This window comes from Kogia breviceps, chromosome 1 (assembly GCF_026419965.1).
Source record: "Kogia breviceps isolate mKogBre1 chromosome 1, mKogBre1 haplotype 1, whole genome shotgun sequence".
Taxonomy (NCBI): Eukaryota; Metazoa; Chordata; class Mammalia; order Artiodactyla; family Physeteridae; genus Kogia; species Kogia breviceps.
In genome coordinates, this window is record NC_081310.1 from 33,780,211 (window position 1) to 33,797,759 (window position 17,549).

Sequence of the window (17,549 nt, forward strand, 5' to 3'; positions counted from 1 at the left end):
TCAATTATATATCATTTATTCATGAGATTATCTCTTAATATCTGAATCTACCACTAGAGTGAAAGCCCCATGAGGTTAGGGATTGTGTCTAATTTGCTTATAATTTTTATTTCTAGTGCCTAGCAAGTTATCTGGCACATAGTAAGCAGATATTTATTTAATGTATTAATGAATGACACATATAATCATATATTAACATAGCAGATTTTAATATCAAAAGCAGACAAAGTCATGTAATGGGACAGTGCCAGGACAGGCAGATGATGAGTCAGTTGATTTAGAGGGCCACCCCTGTAAAGGTCACTGGATGGATGAGTGTTTTATACTCTGAAAGTAGCCACTCTTCCCACATTTGCTTTTGCTAAATCATAGTGTTCCTCATGTAGTTCACCAGCTCAGTCTGGAGCTAGAGCACATCATATTTTCCTACTGACTCTTAAATTTCCCAGGAGTCTGGGAAACAGGCCAATAGCTCATCCCTCAGTCTCACAGTATTTGTTATACAACATGAGCCATCCACAGAGAATCCCATTCTGCCTTCCTTCTAGCCTTTCTACAGGATGAACCCCATTCTTCCAGACTCTAAGCATAACATACAGTCTCACAGAACACATGGGGAGGAGCAAAACAACTTTGCCATAAAAATGGGTTGCATATCTGGAATGGGACACAGGATTTTGAAGGAACTAGTTCCACCCCTTTACACTCTGGAAAACCTTATTCCCTCAGTAACTTGCTTAGAAATCCCTAGATAAACTATTTATTCTCATATAGTAATGGGTTCTACATCTAAATAGGAAGTCAAGGGAGAAAGTCTCTTAAAGTAACAGAATTCTAATATGGAAATGTCAGGCATCAGATTAATGAAATAATTTCTGTAAGTCACGCCATGCATTGTGTTTGCTTACTCTAGTTGCATTTTGGTTTTAACTTTAGTAGTGTAACAGTTAGCTTTTGTAAAAGCTGTGGGCTATATTTGAACACTTTACACATGGTCCCCATGATATCGCTGAGGATCTGTAGTTGCTTCTTTTTTTTTTTTTGCGGTACGCGGGCCTCTCACTGTTGTGGCCTCTCCCATTGCAGAGCGCAGGCTCCGGACGCGCAGGCTCCGCAGCATGTGGGATCTTCCCGGACCAGGGCACGAACCCGTGTCCCCTGCATCGGCAGGCGGACTCCCAACCACTGTGCCACCAGGGAAGCCCTGTAGTTGCTTCTTGTCCCCCTTTCTCTCCGTTCTCTATATTGTCATTCCAGAATATTGAACCCAGACCAATATGGCTTTCCACACTTGAGCAAAATTAAATTAAAAATTATCTTTTAAAAATGCATGTGGCTCCCTTAAAAACTCTCTGTTGTGAGTCAGGCCACTTACAAAATTGCATCAACTCCTTCAACTCTATGGTTGAAGAGTGGCTGGAACCCTAAAATGTTAGAGCTGCATCAGATCTTGGGAGCCACTTGGTGTAACTCCTTCATTAAAAAGACTGCAAGTAACAAGGTTCAGGAGAGGAACTGACATATTCTAGTAAACTAGGAATGGCTTAAAGCTTTTGAAGGGTTTCTCATTGCTCTTTGAAAAACTTCAAAATTCTTCCCAGGGCTCCCAAAGCCTAGTGGCATCTGATCTCTGCAGAGTTAGCCAAACACTTTCCTAGCACCCACCCTCTTCTTGAGTTCCAGCTACACAGGTCTTCAGCTTCAGGGCTTCCTCCTTCCTCAGGGCCTTCATCATGCTGTTCTCTCTGTCTAGAATGCTCTGCCCTCTCTACCTCCTGTTCATCTTCAGATCTCAGCTCAAATGCCGCTTCTCCAGAGTCAGATTCCCCAGTTCTCATATCTCCATATGTCACCTTTCCTTATTGGTCTTTATCATGGTTAATTTTTACACTTATTTATGTGAGCACTTGGTTCATATCTTCCTGCCCAACTAGACATAAGTTCCATCAGGGCAGGAGTCCTGTGTTTATATTCTCTTTTATAGTCTCAGCACTTAGCACAATGCCTAGGAGAGAATAAGTACTCATTAAAGAGTTTTTGACTAAGTGAGTCTATAAACCAAGTTAAAACAAAAGTTTAAATCAAGATAAATCATTATGTAATGAATGGCTCAGTTGAGGGTATAAACTTGCTTTTTGTTTCTAAGCTACTTTATACCCTTGGCCTCTGCTACTGGAATCTTATGGAATTTGAATTAATCTTCACCAAGATGCTATATACTTTATATCGATCAGTAAACAATTTAAAATGTTTTTGTTAAATAAGTAATTGCAAAAGGAGATTTCTACACCACAAATTTGGATTTGAAGCCAACTTCAATGAAATCATATTGATTAGCCTATAGCTATGGATAGGTTGGGATCCGCATTGGAGCAAGAAGAGGAGATAGGAACATGTGTGATGAGAAAAGAAGAGAGAGGAGGGGGCTAATTCAAATACAAAATATCATAGACTTCTTATAGAGTGATTGCTCTTATATTGTCCAGATGTCACCTAAAGTAGAGAAGCTAATCTTGGAATTGACAAAGGAAACAGTATAGGCCAAGTTGCAATAGGGAAACTAAATGGTACTTAGTATCAGTTAGTATAATTTTCCCAGAATCATCTCCTTAGACTGCTGTAATTACTTTTTTTAGCAATAGTGGAAAAGTGAGAATATAAAAGGAGAGAACTGGCCAAACCTTTGTGCAAATTTTGAATAATCCCAGGATAGTTCTTCAGCAGCAATGTAATAATTTTTTCTGTTTCCGTTGTTGCTGCGAAGGTACCATGCTGCAATGTTGTCAGGATTTCTGGAGGAGTTGATGTCTGTCCTAAGATCAGTTTGGTAAGGGTCATCATAGGCCACAAAATCAAATTCACTATAGTCTTCTTCACTGCTCTCTTCCTTCTGCCTTGGAATAATTTCAATGTAATCTCCATCATCTCTACTGAGGCCTACTATGACCAGTGGATTAAATTCTCTTGGTATAAAAGTGTTATTTAGTGGAGAGTGTGGTGGAGGAGATGGCATCTGACCAAGATCTGCATAAGGGAAAGTCTGACCAAATTCTGGGAGAGGCAATGACTGACTAAATTCAGAAGTGTGGGATGTCTGATCAAGATCCAGAGGAGGTGATGTCTGCCTGAGATCAAGAGGAAGGGATGTCTGACTGATGTCTGGAGAGAGAGTTGCCTGGTTGAGGTCTGGGGAAAGTGGCATCTGACTGAGGTTTGGGGGAAGAGTCATCTGGCCAAGGTCTGGAGAAAGGGTTGTCTGGCTGAGGTCTGGAGAGAGAATCTCCTGACTGAGGTCTGGGGAAAGCGTTGTCTGGCTGAGGTCTGGAGAGAGAGTCTCCTGGCCAAGGTCTGGGGAAAGGGCCATCGAGCTGAAGTCTGGAGAGAGAGTCTCCTGGCTAAGGTCTGGGGAAAGTGTTGTCTGGCTGAGGTCTGGAGAGAGAGTCTCCTGGCCAAGGTCTGGGGAAAGTGTTGTCTGGCTGAGGTCTGGAGAGAGAATCTCCTGGCTGAGGTTTGGGGAAAGGACCATCTGGCTGATGTCTGGAGAGAGAGTCTGGCTGAGGTCTGGGGAAAGCGTTGTCTGGCTGAGGTCTGGAGAGAGAATCTCCTGGCTGAGGTTTGGGGAAAGGACCATCTGGCTGATGTCTGGAGAGAGAGTCTGGCTGAGGTCTGGGGAAAGCGTTGTCTGGCTGAGGTCTGGAGAGAGAGTCTCCTGGCCAAGGTCTGGGGAAAGGGCCATCGGGCTGAGGTCTGGAGAGAGAGCCTGGCTGAGGTCTGGGGAAAGTGTCTGGCTGAGGTCTGGAGAGAGAGTCTCCTGGCCAAGTTCTTGGGAAAGGGCCATCTGGCCGAGGTCTGGAGAGAGAGTATCCTGACTAAGGTCTGGGGAAAGTGTTGTCTGGCTGAAGTCTGGAGAAAGCATCTCCTGGTCAGGGTGTGGGGAAAGGGCCATCTGGCTGAGGTCTGGAGAGAGAGTCTCCTGGCTAAGAACTGGGGAAAGTGTTGTCTGGCTGAGGTCTGGAGAGAGAGTCTCCTGGCCAGGGTCTGGAGAAAGGGTGGTCTGGCTGAGATCTGGATAGAGGGATGGCTGACTGAGGTCTAGAGAGGTGGTTGTCTGCCAGACTTCAAGTTCCAAGGAAGGGAATGTTTGACTAACATCAGCAGGGAAGGCCTTGTTTCTTAGGTCATAGTCGGGTATCTGGCTGGGCTCTGGAGGAGGAGATCTGTGACTGGGGACTGTAGTGGAGTGCGTTGGATCAGAGTCTTGAATAGGGAATGTTTGATAGTGTTCCTCTGGGCTCACTGTATGATAAAGATCTGGAGGGGAGCTTGTCTGAATGGTGTCATTTGGGGGGTTTTGGTCACCATCAGGAAGTGAGGCTATGAGGCTAAGGTTCATAGAGGGGAATGTCTGATTGAGGTCTGTGGGAAGAGATGTTTCATTGGATGTATGGAGTAACAATGAATGATTATGTCTCCCATCTGAAGATGGGGTGTTGGCCTCTACTCTCAGAGGATAAAAACTCCTTGGAGATAGAGGAACGGGGTGTGCAGGCTTCTCTTCCTTTTTCTTTCTTCGTGTCCTAATTAAAAAAAGGCCTTTCTTCAAGCTACTATTTCCTCCATCTTGTCTTCCTTGTAGAGGTTTATGTCTAATTACAAAAAGTGTTGGGTGGCTACTTTGCTTTCCATGCTTGTTTTTAAAAGGGATGTTTTCTCCCCAAGTCCTTGAGTCATTCTGGGGGCTGTTTGGCAGCTCATTAACAGCCTTGTCTTCATCAGCATCTTGGATTATTTCATAACTGCCTTTCTCAGAAACCAAATGCCATTCCTCATTCAGAATCTTAGATGGATCCTTTTGTTGTAAGAGTAACAGATCACTGGGAAGGTTCTCCCAGGGCCCTATTCTGGAAGAAGAAGAGTTGCCTTGGCTTAAATGTCTACCAGTTTTACGTGCTGGGAATTCCATCTGGGAGAACCTTTGCTTTGCTGCTCGGCCTCTTCCTGCCTTGAATCTTTTACGTTTAGCATGTTCTTGATTTCTGAATTCTTCTGTAGCAAGTGGAAGCAGGCTTATCCCTGTGACATCTGAGTATAGAGGATCTTCAGAATAAGGGCTGGAATGCTCTGCTGTGGGAGGGTTGAGAACTGAGTTCTTATCTAAGCTGGTGTGTCCCAGTGGGGGACCAGCTGTGGTGGCTTCTGAGTGAGGAAGAATTTTCAAAAGTTGTGCAAAGTTATTGGCAATAAGCCTACTAATGTTACCTGGGGAAGAAGAATTTGAACCAACAGTTCTGTTGGTACTTGGAGGAATGAATTCAGAGTTGTTCTCCAGAGCCAGGGAGGTAAGATTGAACTCATCTTCCTCCTGATTTGATGACGAATTTCTGAATGACCTGATTCCTAATAATAAAGCCAGTGTGTTCTGGTAATCATAGTCAGCATCATTATTTTTATCTTTGATTTCTGAAGAATCACGCATTTTCCTTGTAGTTTTGGATGTAGATCCTGAAGGTTCGTATATAATCTCATATAAGTCATCATCGTAATCCCGGATACACTTAACATCCCTGAATCTCAGCCACAGTTTTTTGCTTCTTGGATTGGAATTCATGGTAGTTAATATCCAAGTTCCTACAAAACAGAGACAGAGAGAACAGGGAGCTCTGAGTACAGAAAAAGATATAAAAACCCTATGGTCCATTGTGGCAGATACTTTCCAGTGAACTTTCATCAGGGATACTGTGGTCTGTGGACCACAACTGATCTGTGAACTGTTGGTTACTGTTCCACAGTGACAGAAGGAAAGAAATCGAGAGTAAAGTGTATAGGAAACCTTTTAGCAATTTGACATTTCTATGACATCCAATCATGTGATCAGCATACTTATCTCATTTAACAGAATATAGACCCAAAGTATTGGTCAGTGAAAATTAGGGAGAAAAGCACAGATAGTTTGAGAGTCACTATTTTAGAATATATTTTTAAAGGGATGAATCAAGAATGAAATGGACTTTGAATATCATAAGCATCTTGTGAGTTGCACATTTTGTGAGAGAGCTGGAGTTAGGGGGAAGATGATGATGTTTACCCCCATAAATAAGAGACATAGAGATATTTCTAAGTAATAACTAATTCAGGTGGGCCTCGGGCAGTTTTGAGTTTCTTTGAAATGGTATGATTTGCTGGCACACTGAAGATTTCCTGGAAAGCCTTCAATAGTTACCACATGTTGATTGTCTACTGAGTCCTAGGCATTTGGCACATATAACAGTTAATGGTCAAAGCAACTCTGTAAGGTATTATTATTCTGTTTTTCAGATGAATAAACTGAGGCTCAGTGAGGTGGAGTAATTTGTCCAAGGCAGCACAGGTATCAAGTGGCAAAGCAGGATTTGAACCCAGGTCTGATGAATTCCAAAGCCCATGTGTTTTCCATGACACTGCTGTCTCTGAAACCAGCCTCTAAGGCTCTATATCGGATGATCACTAACCCTAGGGTGGGATGGCTGTCTTATAAAGCTGAAAAAGGCATTTTGATAAAAGAAATGCTCTTTTGTGGCTGAATGCTCACGCTTTCTTCTCACAGTCATGCCTTATCTTTTTACTGTTGTATCTTTACTTCTCACTTAGCCCAGAGAAGGATAAATGGAATGCACAGTAAAGGACTGGACCCATTTAAGTAGTTAATTCCCCAGATAGAAATCATGAGTAGTCCTGAAAAGAAAGCCTGCAAGGGATCAGAGAGAGAAGCCCAGGAACCATGGTAGTCTGGAGAGCTGCAGCAGACCGGGTAGATCAGAGAGTCCCCTTTAAGTTTCCAAGCTCTTACCAACATTATCCATTGTGACGGTCACAGATTCCCCACGCATGGGGAAGAGGGTCAAGGTGTCCTCATGTTTCTTTCCATAGATGAATGAGTGCCCAGTGAAGTGAACGGTCAAAATGTCATTCTGGGTTCCCATACTGCAGAAGTGCCACTGGACGGTGTCATCAAAGCAGAATCCTAGTGTGGGTATGCTCTCAGGCACATAGCCATTAATAGCTGAAAGAGTGAAATTTGTTGAAACATCAGGCCTATGCCAACAAAAGGGAATGTGTCTAACTATACTTACGGTAAATATCCCAATGGTAATTTGGTTGCATCTAAGCAGTGATTATCTGAGATAAGCTTTACCAAATCTAACATGTAACTGGGAGATCGAACTCAAACTTTTCAAATGAGAGCTTATTCTCCTAAGTTAGCCAAAGGAGAAATGTCAGGATAAAGAAAGCCTTTTCATTCACATTGATTTATTTGTTCATTTGTTAAGTTTATATTAAATATTTTGTACTCTAGGTTCTGCTTTTAAAGATATTCTGAAGGTAACTTAGAATTTTGTCTAGAGTAATTTTACCTGGAGAAAAAGCACAATATAAGAAATACAGATTCTTGATGCATTAGTTATTTTTTTCTTTTTTTATTTTAAACATCTTTATTGGAGTATAATTGCTTTACAATGGTGTGTTAGTTTCTGTAGTATAACAAATTGAATCAGTTATACATATACATATGTCCTCATATCCCCTCCCTCTTGAGTCTCCCTCCCTCCCACCATCCCTATCCCACCCCTCTAGGTGGTCACAAAGCACCTAGCTGATCTCCCTGTGCCATATGGCTGCTTCCCACTAGCTATCTATTTTACGTTTGGTAGTGTATATATGTCCATGCCATTCTCTCACTTTGTCCCAGATTATCCTTCCCCCTCCCCATATCCTTGACACATTAGTTATTGAATGCAAAGTAATGTCCCTAAAAATGAAGCATATTTAGCACATTTTGTAATTTTAATTGCTCTGTCTTAGCATTTATATAATCTCTAGTTTGCACTCAACTATTAAGTTCAGACATTTTCATTCTCTTTCCAAGGGACACAGTTTTAGTCAGTATCGTTGTCTACTTATATACTAAGCATGGTAATAAAATCACAGATATGATTTCTATAAGGGCAGGGTCCATGTCTGACTAGGTTACCACTATAGTCCTAATCTTAGTACAATGCCTAGAACTAGTGAGAACTTAAATATTTATCAAATAGCTGACATAATGTGTTTTTAGTTTGTACCTCATTCAGGAAGCTTTTCTAAATGGTCTATAGCTGCTCAAATTTGGTAGCCACTAGCCACCAGTGACTATTGGGCGCTCGAAATATGGGTAATCTGGATTGAGATGTGCTGTGAGTATAAAATACACACTGGATTTCAAAGATTTAGTAAGAAAGTAAATCTCATTAATTTTAATATTGATTATATGTTGAAATGATAATATTTATGATATATTAAATTAAACATTATTAAATAAATTTCATATATTTCACTTTAATTTTTAATATGCCTATTAGAAAATTTTAAATTATATTTGTGGCTCATATATAATTTCTAACGGACAGCACTAGTCTAGAGCTATGACAGATTCATTGCCAAAATGAAATTAAGTACAGAAAGCTGAGGCTAACTCCCTGTTTCAAATTATTTTCCTGGCACCTGCCAGTTCTGAGAATCCCCAATTGTTAGATGTCTGAAGTTATATGAACAGAAACCATCCTCGTACCTGTGGTTACTTATCAGAGAAAGTGATAATAGTGACTCTCAACTCTGAGGAAGGGGATGATGACAATTGTGGAGAAGTTTGCTTCCATCTGGCTCAGTGAAATCTCTCCCAGACTTCCCATACCAGTGGCTTTGGGCACTGACTTTAAAACTGTAGCAAAAGCCTGAACCTTGGCTCAGGGAATTCTTTCTGTTCTGAACTTCTTACTGAGCACTTAAAACTTCTTTATGGATTGACTTTGCAAGACTCTTGTCTCCCCATATGCATTTTGCCTTAGTTTGATTTGATAATCCAATTTTGGATTATTTACCCTGTTTCTGCCCTGGCAGAAATAAGAAATAGACAAGACAAAAAGGTAACTAAAGGAATAAACATTGTTACATTCATGCTAAAGAGGACTATTTAATCTTTCTGCCCTGGCCATAAAGAGTATTCACCTTGCACCCATTCTAAAATCCCCAGATACCTCTGACCAAGGCCTCTTCCCTCACCATCCATCCCTCACCCTGTTCTTACCTGCTCAGAGCAAGTACACATGCACACGTGTGCCTGCACACACACACACACACACACACACACATTTGGAGCAGGAGACCAAGAAGACTTCTAAGGATAACAAGCTTTTTACCTCATGCTGTAAAAAGATTTCTATAATATCACCAAATCCCTAGACTGGAAGTGAGGATAAGAGGTGAGTGGATTCTAATCCATGTCTCTTCCTCTAGGAAAGTCACACTTCAACCACAGGAGTGAAAAACTGGTGGACAAAAAAGAGTGCTCCGACTTACTGCTCATGATGTTTGACTCATAAAACTTGGGGTCATCACGTTTCACCTTCTCAGGATTTTCACAAAACTTGTAGATGTTGTCCTCAATGTACCAGCTCTTGTTCTCATCAAACACAGCAAACACAGCCTGTTGCTCGATGTCTGCTGCCCTCTGGAGGGTAAAAGTGCTGTGTTCAGTGATTAACGTCCTAGTAGATTGATTAACTACAACACTGAGTTATCAGAAACCAAAGGGGTACAGGCCTTGGGTCCAGTGAAGCCATAAATTCAAACATCTGTGAGAGCCCATTGTGTACAAAGCCCTTGTTAGAGCCAAAGGTAGCATGTCAAGGCAAACAGAGCAGATCAGAAAATTCAGAGACTAAAATATTCTAATAGAAAAATCCCATTTCAACGTAGCAACTGTAATTCTGTTTATCTCTGTTATCACCTTTCAACTGGAATGATTGATTGGATGTGCTCCAAATAGTTGCAAAGAATAAAAAAGAAGGGTGCAGTAGGAAAGTTTTATATCTCTCCCTACCTGTTTCCTTTCCTAGCTCAATAAATTAGGGTCTTCCAAATGTCTCTTTCTGCTTTTTCTAGGCATATATTTATTTTATATGCCTTGGGATGATACTTCTTTGATTATAGCTTAGCCTAATTGGGAATTTTAAGTTAATGATATGGGGCTTTTATTCTTCAATGAAGATAAAGTCAGAAAATCCATATCTTTGTTCACATTCTTCTGTTTAAATTGGTCTTGCTAGACAGAGCATTGTCTGGGTTCAACTTCATGAGAAGCTATGTCTGCAAGCTGTGTCTGCCTGTATCTCTCCTTTCTCTCCCTATTGCAGGTCTCTAAAAATAACAAGGACTGGTACAGAGCTTTACACTTTTACCAGATGGTATCTCATTGAGCCATGAAACAACCCTATACAATTTTTAGGAGGGGGTAATACTCTTTTGATGAAAGGAAGAAATTAAGAGAAACTAAGTGACTTGCTCATCACATAGCACAGACATATCTGGAATTTGAAACAAGCAAACAAAATACAGTATCACACTGTAGACTTGCCTTCTCCAGTGAAAGTCCATATGGAAATAGACAAGACAAAAAAGTAACTAAAGGAATAAGCATTGTTACATGCACACTAAAGAGGACTACTTAATATTTTCTGGTTCTCTAGAAGCAAAAGCCCCATTATTTAACAAGGAGAACTAATCTGTTCCAGTTAGAAGAAATTCCTGGAATTTCTGAAAGGTTACTTCAAGGACAAAATACCTGTATGCCTCGCTTATCCAAGGATCTGCTCTTACAAATTAGAACTAGCCCTATCAGCCCAGAGGCAATGTCCCTTGTGATGTCCACATTACTGTAGTATGGTCTTGTTAAGCATTGAGCATCATTTTCCGTGGGTTCATCAGACTCTAGGATGTTCCACTTATAAGTATAGGTTTCCCCTGGTTGAACTGCTTTGATCATGGTGTTACTGCCTGAAAGAAAATATAGTCAAAATTGTTTTCGATTTTCAAAATTATTTCATGGAAATAAATAAACAAATAAGTAAATAATAAATGAATGAATAATTTAAAATAATTGAGCTCTTGTTAGAATCAATGTTGGGAAAGGAATATTATTTTTATATTAAGTTCCACTTGATAGAACTCTGGATAGCATGTAGCTATTACATATTTGTCCACTAGAGGCCACTTATGGCACTAACAAAGGACACCATATTTTGTAATCTTTAGGGTAAAAAAATCCCTGAAGTGAGCAGTGTTTGGTTGTGACTTTGAGGATACCCCTCTATGTATACTACCTGACTGTATAAGTTATACTACTGGGCAAGGAGGACAGTAGAAAATTATGGCACCCTCTCAGAGGTCAATAGTTTCATTCAGTAGAAGTGAAAGGTTCAAACCTGAGGTGAAGGAAGAGTTGACTTCATCTTCATAAGGAGAGAAGGTCACACCATGAGGGTAAATGCTGTAGCTGCGGCTGGCCATATTTTTGAACATGATCTACAAAATTAACTCAAATTCATTATTTCAGGATTTAAGGTCAATCATGAGAACAGAGGATGCTAGCTTTGCATATTTACTTGTGGGATAGTGTGTGTGTGTGTGTGTGTGTGTGTGTGTGTGTGTGTGTGTGTGTGTTTATGTCAATGCAAACGAATGCTGTTTATCTGAATGGCAACCTCTCCCCATCACCTGACAGATGCATTTGAGAGAGTTCCACTCACATAGTAAGGTGGAAAATGGAAAGAGAAGTCTAACCTTAGAAGTGACATTTTCCTCACAGTATATCACTCTCTCCAAGTTGGTCGCCATCCCCTGTCCCCTCTCCTTTCAGCTTGGACCACATCTGCCTTTGAATCTGCTCCTTCTCTTCTCTTAGACCATGATCACCTTCTCCAGCCTGCCAGATCCCCCAGAACCCTGTCCTCAAGTCATCTTCTTGATGGGGCACAGAAAATAGCCAGATCCTGAATTGCCAATGAGGCATATTTCCACTTTCTAAGAGTACCTAAAAGGGATCAGAAATGAGGGAAGGAAAAGAGAACAGAGAAAGGCTGCTTTCTGCCCTTTTGTTATTTTTTAAATGAACAGAATTGACCTTGTCTGTAGATATCCTCTTGGTTCATTCCCATGAAGAGGTGAAGGGAGGAGCTTTATGCACACAGGAGTCCTAGTTAGCCTCCTTAATCTTCAGAAGAGAATTTTAATCTTATCTTCTACTTGCTTGCCAAAGCATCTGGAGCATCCTTAATCTGCAGATTATCTGCATTCTAGAATCTTGCCAAAGATTGCCACTTTCAATTCTCTGCCGTCTGGTTCTTATCAGAAGATAAGGTGATGATGTGACATAGCATTTAAGGAAAACGGTCTGAAGAACACTCAGTGTTCTTAAAACATATCAAAATTTACCTTCATCAGAGACCAATCATCAGAGAACTACATAGCTAGACCACATTGATGAATTGTTTTCATTCAGTTGGGTTATGTTCTCAGCTATAATGAGAAACATTATTTTAAAAAGCTTTGTTACTTTTAAATTTATTTTATAAATTTATAAATTCATTGTACCAGTAGGAATTTATCAAGGATTCCATCTACTATATCACACAGCATCCTCTTTTTTAAGGATCCATGGGAGAAATTTCTCTTAAGTCTCAGTAGCAGGGGAAACTGTGCTTCTTTTATGACTACTGTGACTCCTGCCCTGACCTAGTTCCCTTTTTACTTTGGCTGCTAGAAAGCTTAGTACAAAATTGGTTGACAACATTACAGGAGCATATGGTATGTGTTTCACTATACTTATCTTATCCTTGGCTTTATTTTCTTTGTCTCCATATTATCCTTCACCCCAATTACATTGGCTCCTTGTTTTATTCCTTTATAATTTGATAAACTGTCTCAGATTGTTTGTATTATGAGATAGGCTACAATAAGCGCAAATACTAAATAAAAATTAAAGCTGCATTTTAATTAAAAATTATATGGACACATTAAAAAATAGTCAGTACTTCTAATCTTGTTTTCACTATTTAATTTCTTCCATGTTTCTATATTTCTGTTACTTACTTTAAGTGTGTCTCTGACCTGGGCTCTGATAATAGGGCCCAAGATCCCATCTTTGATATTGGGATTCTCCAGGCGTTTGGTGAAGGATGCATCTTCGTACTGTTTGTAGACAACCTTCTTATAATGTTTTCCAATTTGGTTTGAGAAATTATCCAAATGCAGAGATCTATAATTTCTTAAAGTGAAATAAAATTTAAAAGATTAAATCATTTTCTCAAGTAGAGACCCCAGTATGATAGGGAAACCCTTATGCTTAGAAGTTCTGCTATTGAATTAGCTAAAATGCTAGTTTCCTTAAGGAAAACAAACAAACAAACCTTAATGTGGTTTGCCAAGTCCTGATACCTTCTCTCTAGTTGGAAAGCTGGAAACCTCTGATCTGTCTCCTCCACCATTGATGAAGTCTTAATCATGGTTAGAACCAGCTACTTAGATCTTCCTGTCACTATGGTTTCTAGAGTAGACCTTCGCTATCTCTGAAAGGTCTACTTGGATGAAAGGATAAGATACACTATGAATTTTTCTTAAGTATTTCTTATCACTTAACTTATGATATCCTTATTGGCTCTCCAGCTATTTCTCAATCTCTAAAAGCACATTCCCACTCTAGGAAGCTTATGCTGTCTTTATTAAACATAAGTTCTGTGCTGTTGGGCTATATTCTACCATCCACCCAATCCTGGTGCCATCTGAAAACCAACTGCCTTCACCCATCTTCTGTAGCTACTGCAATAAATGATTTGGAGGAAGCAACATGAACCACTTTCCCCCTTGCTCCTTTTTATAGCCTTGGTTTGTAAAAGCAGAGTTCCATGGTAGAGTTTATCCATTTTATGCATTTATTTTACACAATAAAAATCACTGACTGATGCTAGAGAGTTCTGGATTCTTATCTCAACCCCACTTCCCTAACCCTTCCTGCATTTTCTAAATATTCACTTGTATTAATTTCATGTGTATAATTCCAGAGCATCTTTATGCAAATATGACTTGCAAATATAAATATTCTTATCCTTTCACTCCTTTAACAAAAGGCAGCTATTTATATATTCCATACTATACTTTGAAGTTTTTTTGCATTTTTCCAGCTTTACTGAGGTATAATTGACAAATGTATGTATTTAAGGTGTACTACATAATAATTTATATATGAGTATATGAGACTACCACAGTCAAGCTAATTACCACTTCCATCACCTCACCTAGTTACTAATTTTTTAAAATATTGAGAACACTTAAGATCTACTGTCTTAACAAATTTCAAGTGTACAATACAGTGTTATTAACTATAGTGTTACTAACTATAACAGGTCTCCAGAACTTATTTATTTTGAAACTGAAGGTTTGTATACTTTGATCAACATCTCTGCATTCCCCTCACCTCCCAACCCCTGGCAACCACCATTATACTCTCTGCTTCTATGAATTCGACTTTTTTAGATTCCACATATAAGTGAGATCATGCAATATTTGTAATTCTGTGTCTGGAATATTTCACTTAGCCTAATGTCCTGCAGGTTTATCCATGTTGTTACAAATGGCAGGATTTCCTTCTTTTCTAAGGCTGAATGATATTCCATTGTATATATAAATGATATTTCTAAAAATTCATTTATCCACTGATAGACATTCAGGTTGTTTCCATATGTAGGCTATCATGAATAACACTGCAATGAACATGGGAGTGCAAATATCTCTTTGATATACTGATTTCATTTCCTTTGGTTATATACTCAGAAGTGGTAGTTCTATTTTTAATTTTTTAAGGAAGCTCCTGCTGTTTTCCATAAAGGCTGCACCAATTTACATTCTCACCAACAGTGTACAAGGATTCCATTTTCTCCACACCCTCATCAACAGTTGTTACTTCGTTTTCATCTTAGTTATCCTCATAGGTATGAAGTGATATCTCATCATGGATATGATTTGCATTTCCCTCATGATTAGTGATGCTGAACACCTTTTCATATGACTATTGGCCATTTGTATGTTTTATTTTTTTTACCACAGTTGACAATTTTAATTTTTTAATTTTTAAAATTTATTTATTTATTTATTGGCTGTTTTGGGTCTTCGTTGCTGTGTGCGGGCTTTCCCTAGTTGCGGCAAGCGGGGGCTACTCTTTCGTTGCAGTGCACAGGCTTCTCATTCCGGTGGCTTTTCATATTGCAGAGCATGGGCTCTAGATGTGCAGGCTCAGTAGTTGTGGTGCATGGGCTCAGTTGCTCCATGGCATGTGGGATCTTCCCGGACCAGGGATTGAACCCATGTCTCCTGCATTGGCAGGTAGATTCTTAACCACTGCACCACCAGGGAAGTCCCTGTACATTTTCTTTAGAAGGATGTCAGTTTAGATCCTTTGCCCATTTTTTTAATCAGGCTATTTTTGTTTGTTTGTTTCTTTTGCCATTGAGTTACATGAGTTGCTTTTATATTTTTGGATATTAACCTCTTATCAGATATATGGTTTGCATATATTTTCTCCCATTCTGTAGGTTATATTTTTATTTTGTTGATTATTTCTTTTGCTATGCAGAAGTTTTTCAGCTTGATGTAGCCCCACTTGTTTATTTTTGCTTTTGTTACTTATGCTTTTGGTGTCATATCCAAAAAAATCATTGCCAAGACCAATGTCAAAGAGATTTTCTGTTATGTTTTCTTCTAGTGGTTTTATGGTTTCGGGTATTACATTTATGTTTTTAATTTATTTTGAGTTAATTTTTGTCTATGCTGTAAGTTAAGGGTCTAATTTTAGTTTTTTGTATATGGATATCCAGTTTTTCCACCATCATTTATTGAAGAGACTGTCCTTTCCTCACTGTGTATTCTTAGTGCCTTTGTCAAAGACTAGTTGACCATATATGCATGGGTTTATTTCTGGGCCCTTACTTCTGTTTATTTGGTATATGTGTATGTTTTTGTGCCATTATTATACTGTTTGATTACTATAGCTTTGTAATATAGTTTGAAATCAGGAAGTGTGATGCCTCAAGCTTTGCTCGTCTTGTTCAAGGTTGCTTTGGATATTCAAAGTCTTCTGTGGTTTCATCTGAATTTTAGAATTTTTTTTTTTCTATTTCTTTGAAAAATGCCATTGGAATTTAATAGGGATTGCATTGAATCTGTAGATCACTTTGAGTAATGTGGGCATTTTAACAAAGTTAATTCTTATAATCCATAAACACAGGACATCTTTGTATTTCATTGTATCTTCTTCAGTTTCTTTCATTGCTGTCTTATAGTTTTCAGTGTGTAGATCTTTCACCATCTTGGTTAAATTTCCTAAGTATTTTATTCTTTAAAAAAATTCTATTGTAAATGGAAGTATTTTCTTAATTTCTGTTTGGATTGTTCATTGTTAGTGTATATAAATTCAACTGATTTTCATTATGTTCATTTTGTATCCTGCAACTACTGAATTTCTTTATTATAATAGAGTTTTGGTAGAGTCTCAAGTGTTTTTCTATATATAAAATCACATTATCTGCAAATAGAGATGATTTTACTTCTTCCTTTCTGATTAGGATGCCTATTTTTTTCCTTGCCTGATTGCTCTGGCTAGAATTTCCAGTACTGTGCTGAATAAAAGTGACAAGAATGGGCATTGTTGTCTTCTTCCTGATCTTAGAGGAAAAGCTCTCAGATTTTCACCACTGAGTATGATGTTAGCTTGGGGTTTGTCATATATGGCCTTTATTGTGTTGAAGCAGATTCCTTCTATACCTAACTTGTTGAGAGTTTTTGTAATGAGAGGATGTTGAATTTTGTTAAATGCCTTTTTTTTTGCATCTATTGAGATAACGATATTTTTATTATTCATTTTTAATGTGGTACATCTCATTTATTGATGCGCATATGTTGAACCATCCTTGAATCACAGGAATAAATCTCACTCGATCATCATTTATGATAATTTTAATGTGCTGTTGAATTCAGTTTACTAATATTTTGATAATTTTTTTGGCATCTATGTTCATTAGGGATATTGGCCTGTAATTTTTTTCTTGTATTCTTCTTATTCAGCTTTGGTATGAGAATAATGCTAGGCTTGTAAAATAAGTTTCGAAGTGTTCCCTACTCTTTAATATTTGGGAAGAGTTTGAGGATTAGTGTGCAATATACCTGTGAAGCCATCTGGTCCTGGGCTTCTTTGTTTGGAGGTTTTGGATTACTGATTCAGTCTTCTTACTTGTTATTCATCTGTTCAGATTTTTCTATTTCTTTTTGATTCAGTCATGGAAGGATATATGTTTCTAGGACCTTCTTCCTTTCTTCTACTGATCCAATTTGTTGGCATATAATTGTTCATAGTAGTCTCTTATGATCCTTTGCACTTCTGTGGTATCAGCTATAATGTATCCTCTTTCAGTTATAATCTTATTTATTTGAGTCCTCTCTCTTCCTTGCTTAGCTAAAGGTTTGTCAATTTTGTTTATCATTTCAAAAGACTAACTCTTGGTTATGTTTATCTTTTCTGTTGTCTTTCTATACACCATTTATTTTTTTCTCTAATTTTTATTTACTTCTTTCAGCTAACTTTGGGCTTAGTTTGCTAGTTACTTGAGGTATAAAGTTAAAATTCTTTCTTTCTTCCTTCCTTTCTTTCT

The 17,549-nt window shown here is 38.7% G+C and overlaps 1 protein-coding gene across 4 annotated transcripts in view; it reads right to left on the reverse strand.

The window, feature by feature from the left end:
* F5 (coagulation factor V) overlaps positions 1–17,549 on the reverse strand; it is a 78,108-nt gene that overhangs the window by 20,850 nt on the left and 39,709 nt on the right. For 3 of the 4 annotated variants that reach the window (XR_010839895.1, XM_059042151.2, XM_067030411.1), the window contains 6 exons: positions 12,943–13,117; positions 11,277–11,376; positions 10,637–10,848; positions 9,373–9,523; positions 6,827–7,039; positions 2,682–5,628 (listed from right to left, as the gene is read on the reverse strand). Coding sequence is in view for 3 of the 4 variants with exons in the window: in XM_059042151.2 (XP_058898134.1) it covers positions 2,682–5,628; positions 6,827–7,039; positions 9,373–9,523; positions 10,637–10,848; positions 11,277–11,376; positions 12,943–13,117 (3,798 nt within the window). In the remaining variant the exon portion in view is untranslated. Of the gene's footprint in view, positions 1–2,681; positions 5,629–6,826; positions 7,040–9,372; positions 9,524–10,636; positions 10,849–11,276; positions 11,377–11,634; positions 11,762–12,942; positions 13,118–17,549 lie in introns of those variants that run through there. The other variant, XM_067030427.1, reaches the window with a different exon arrangement.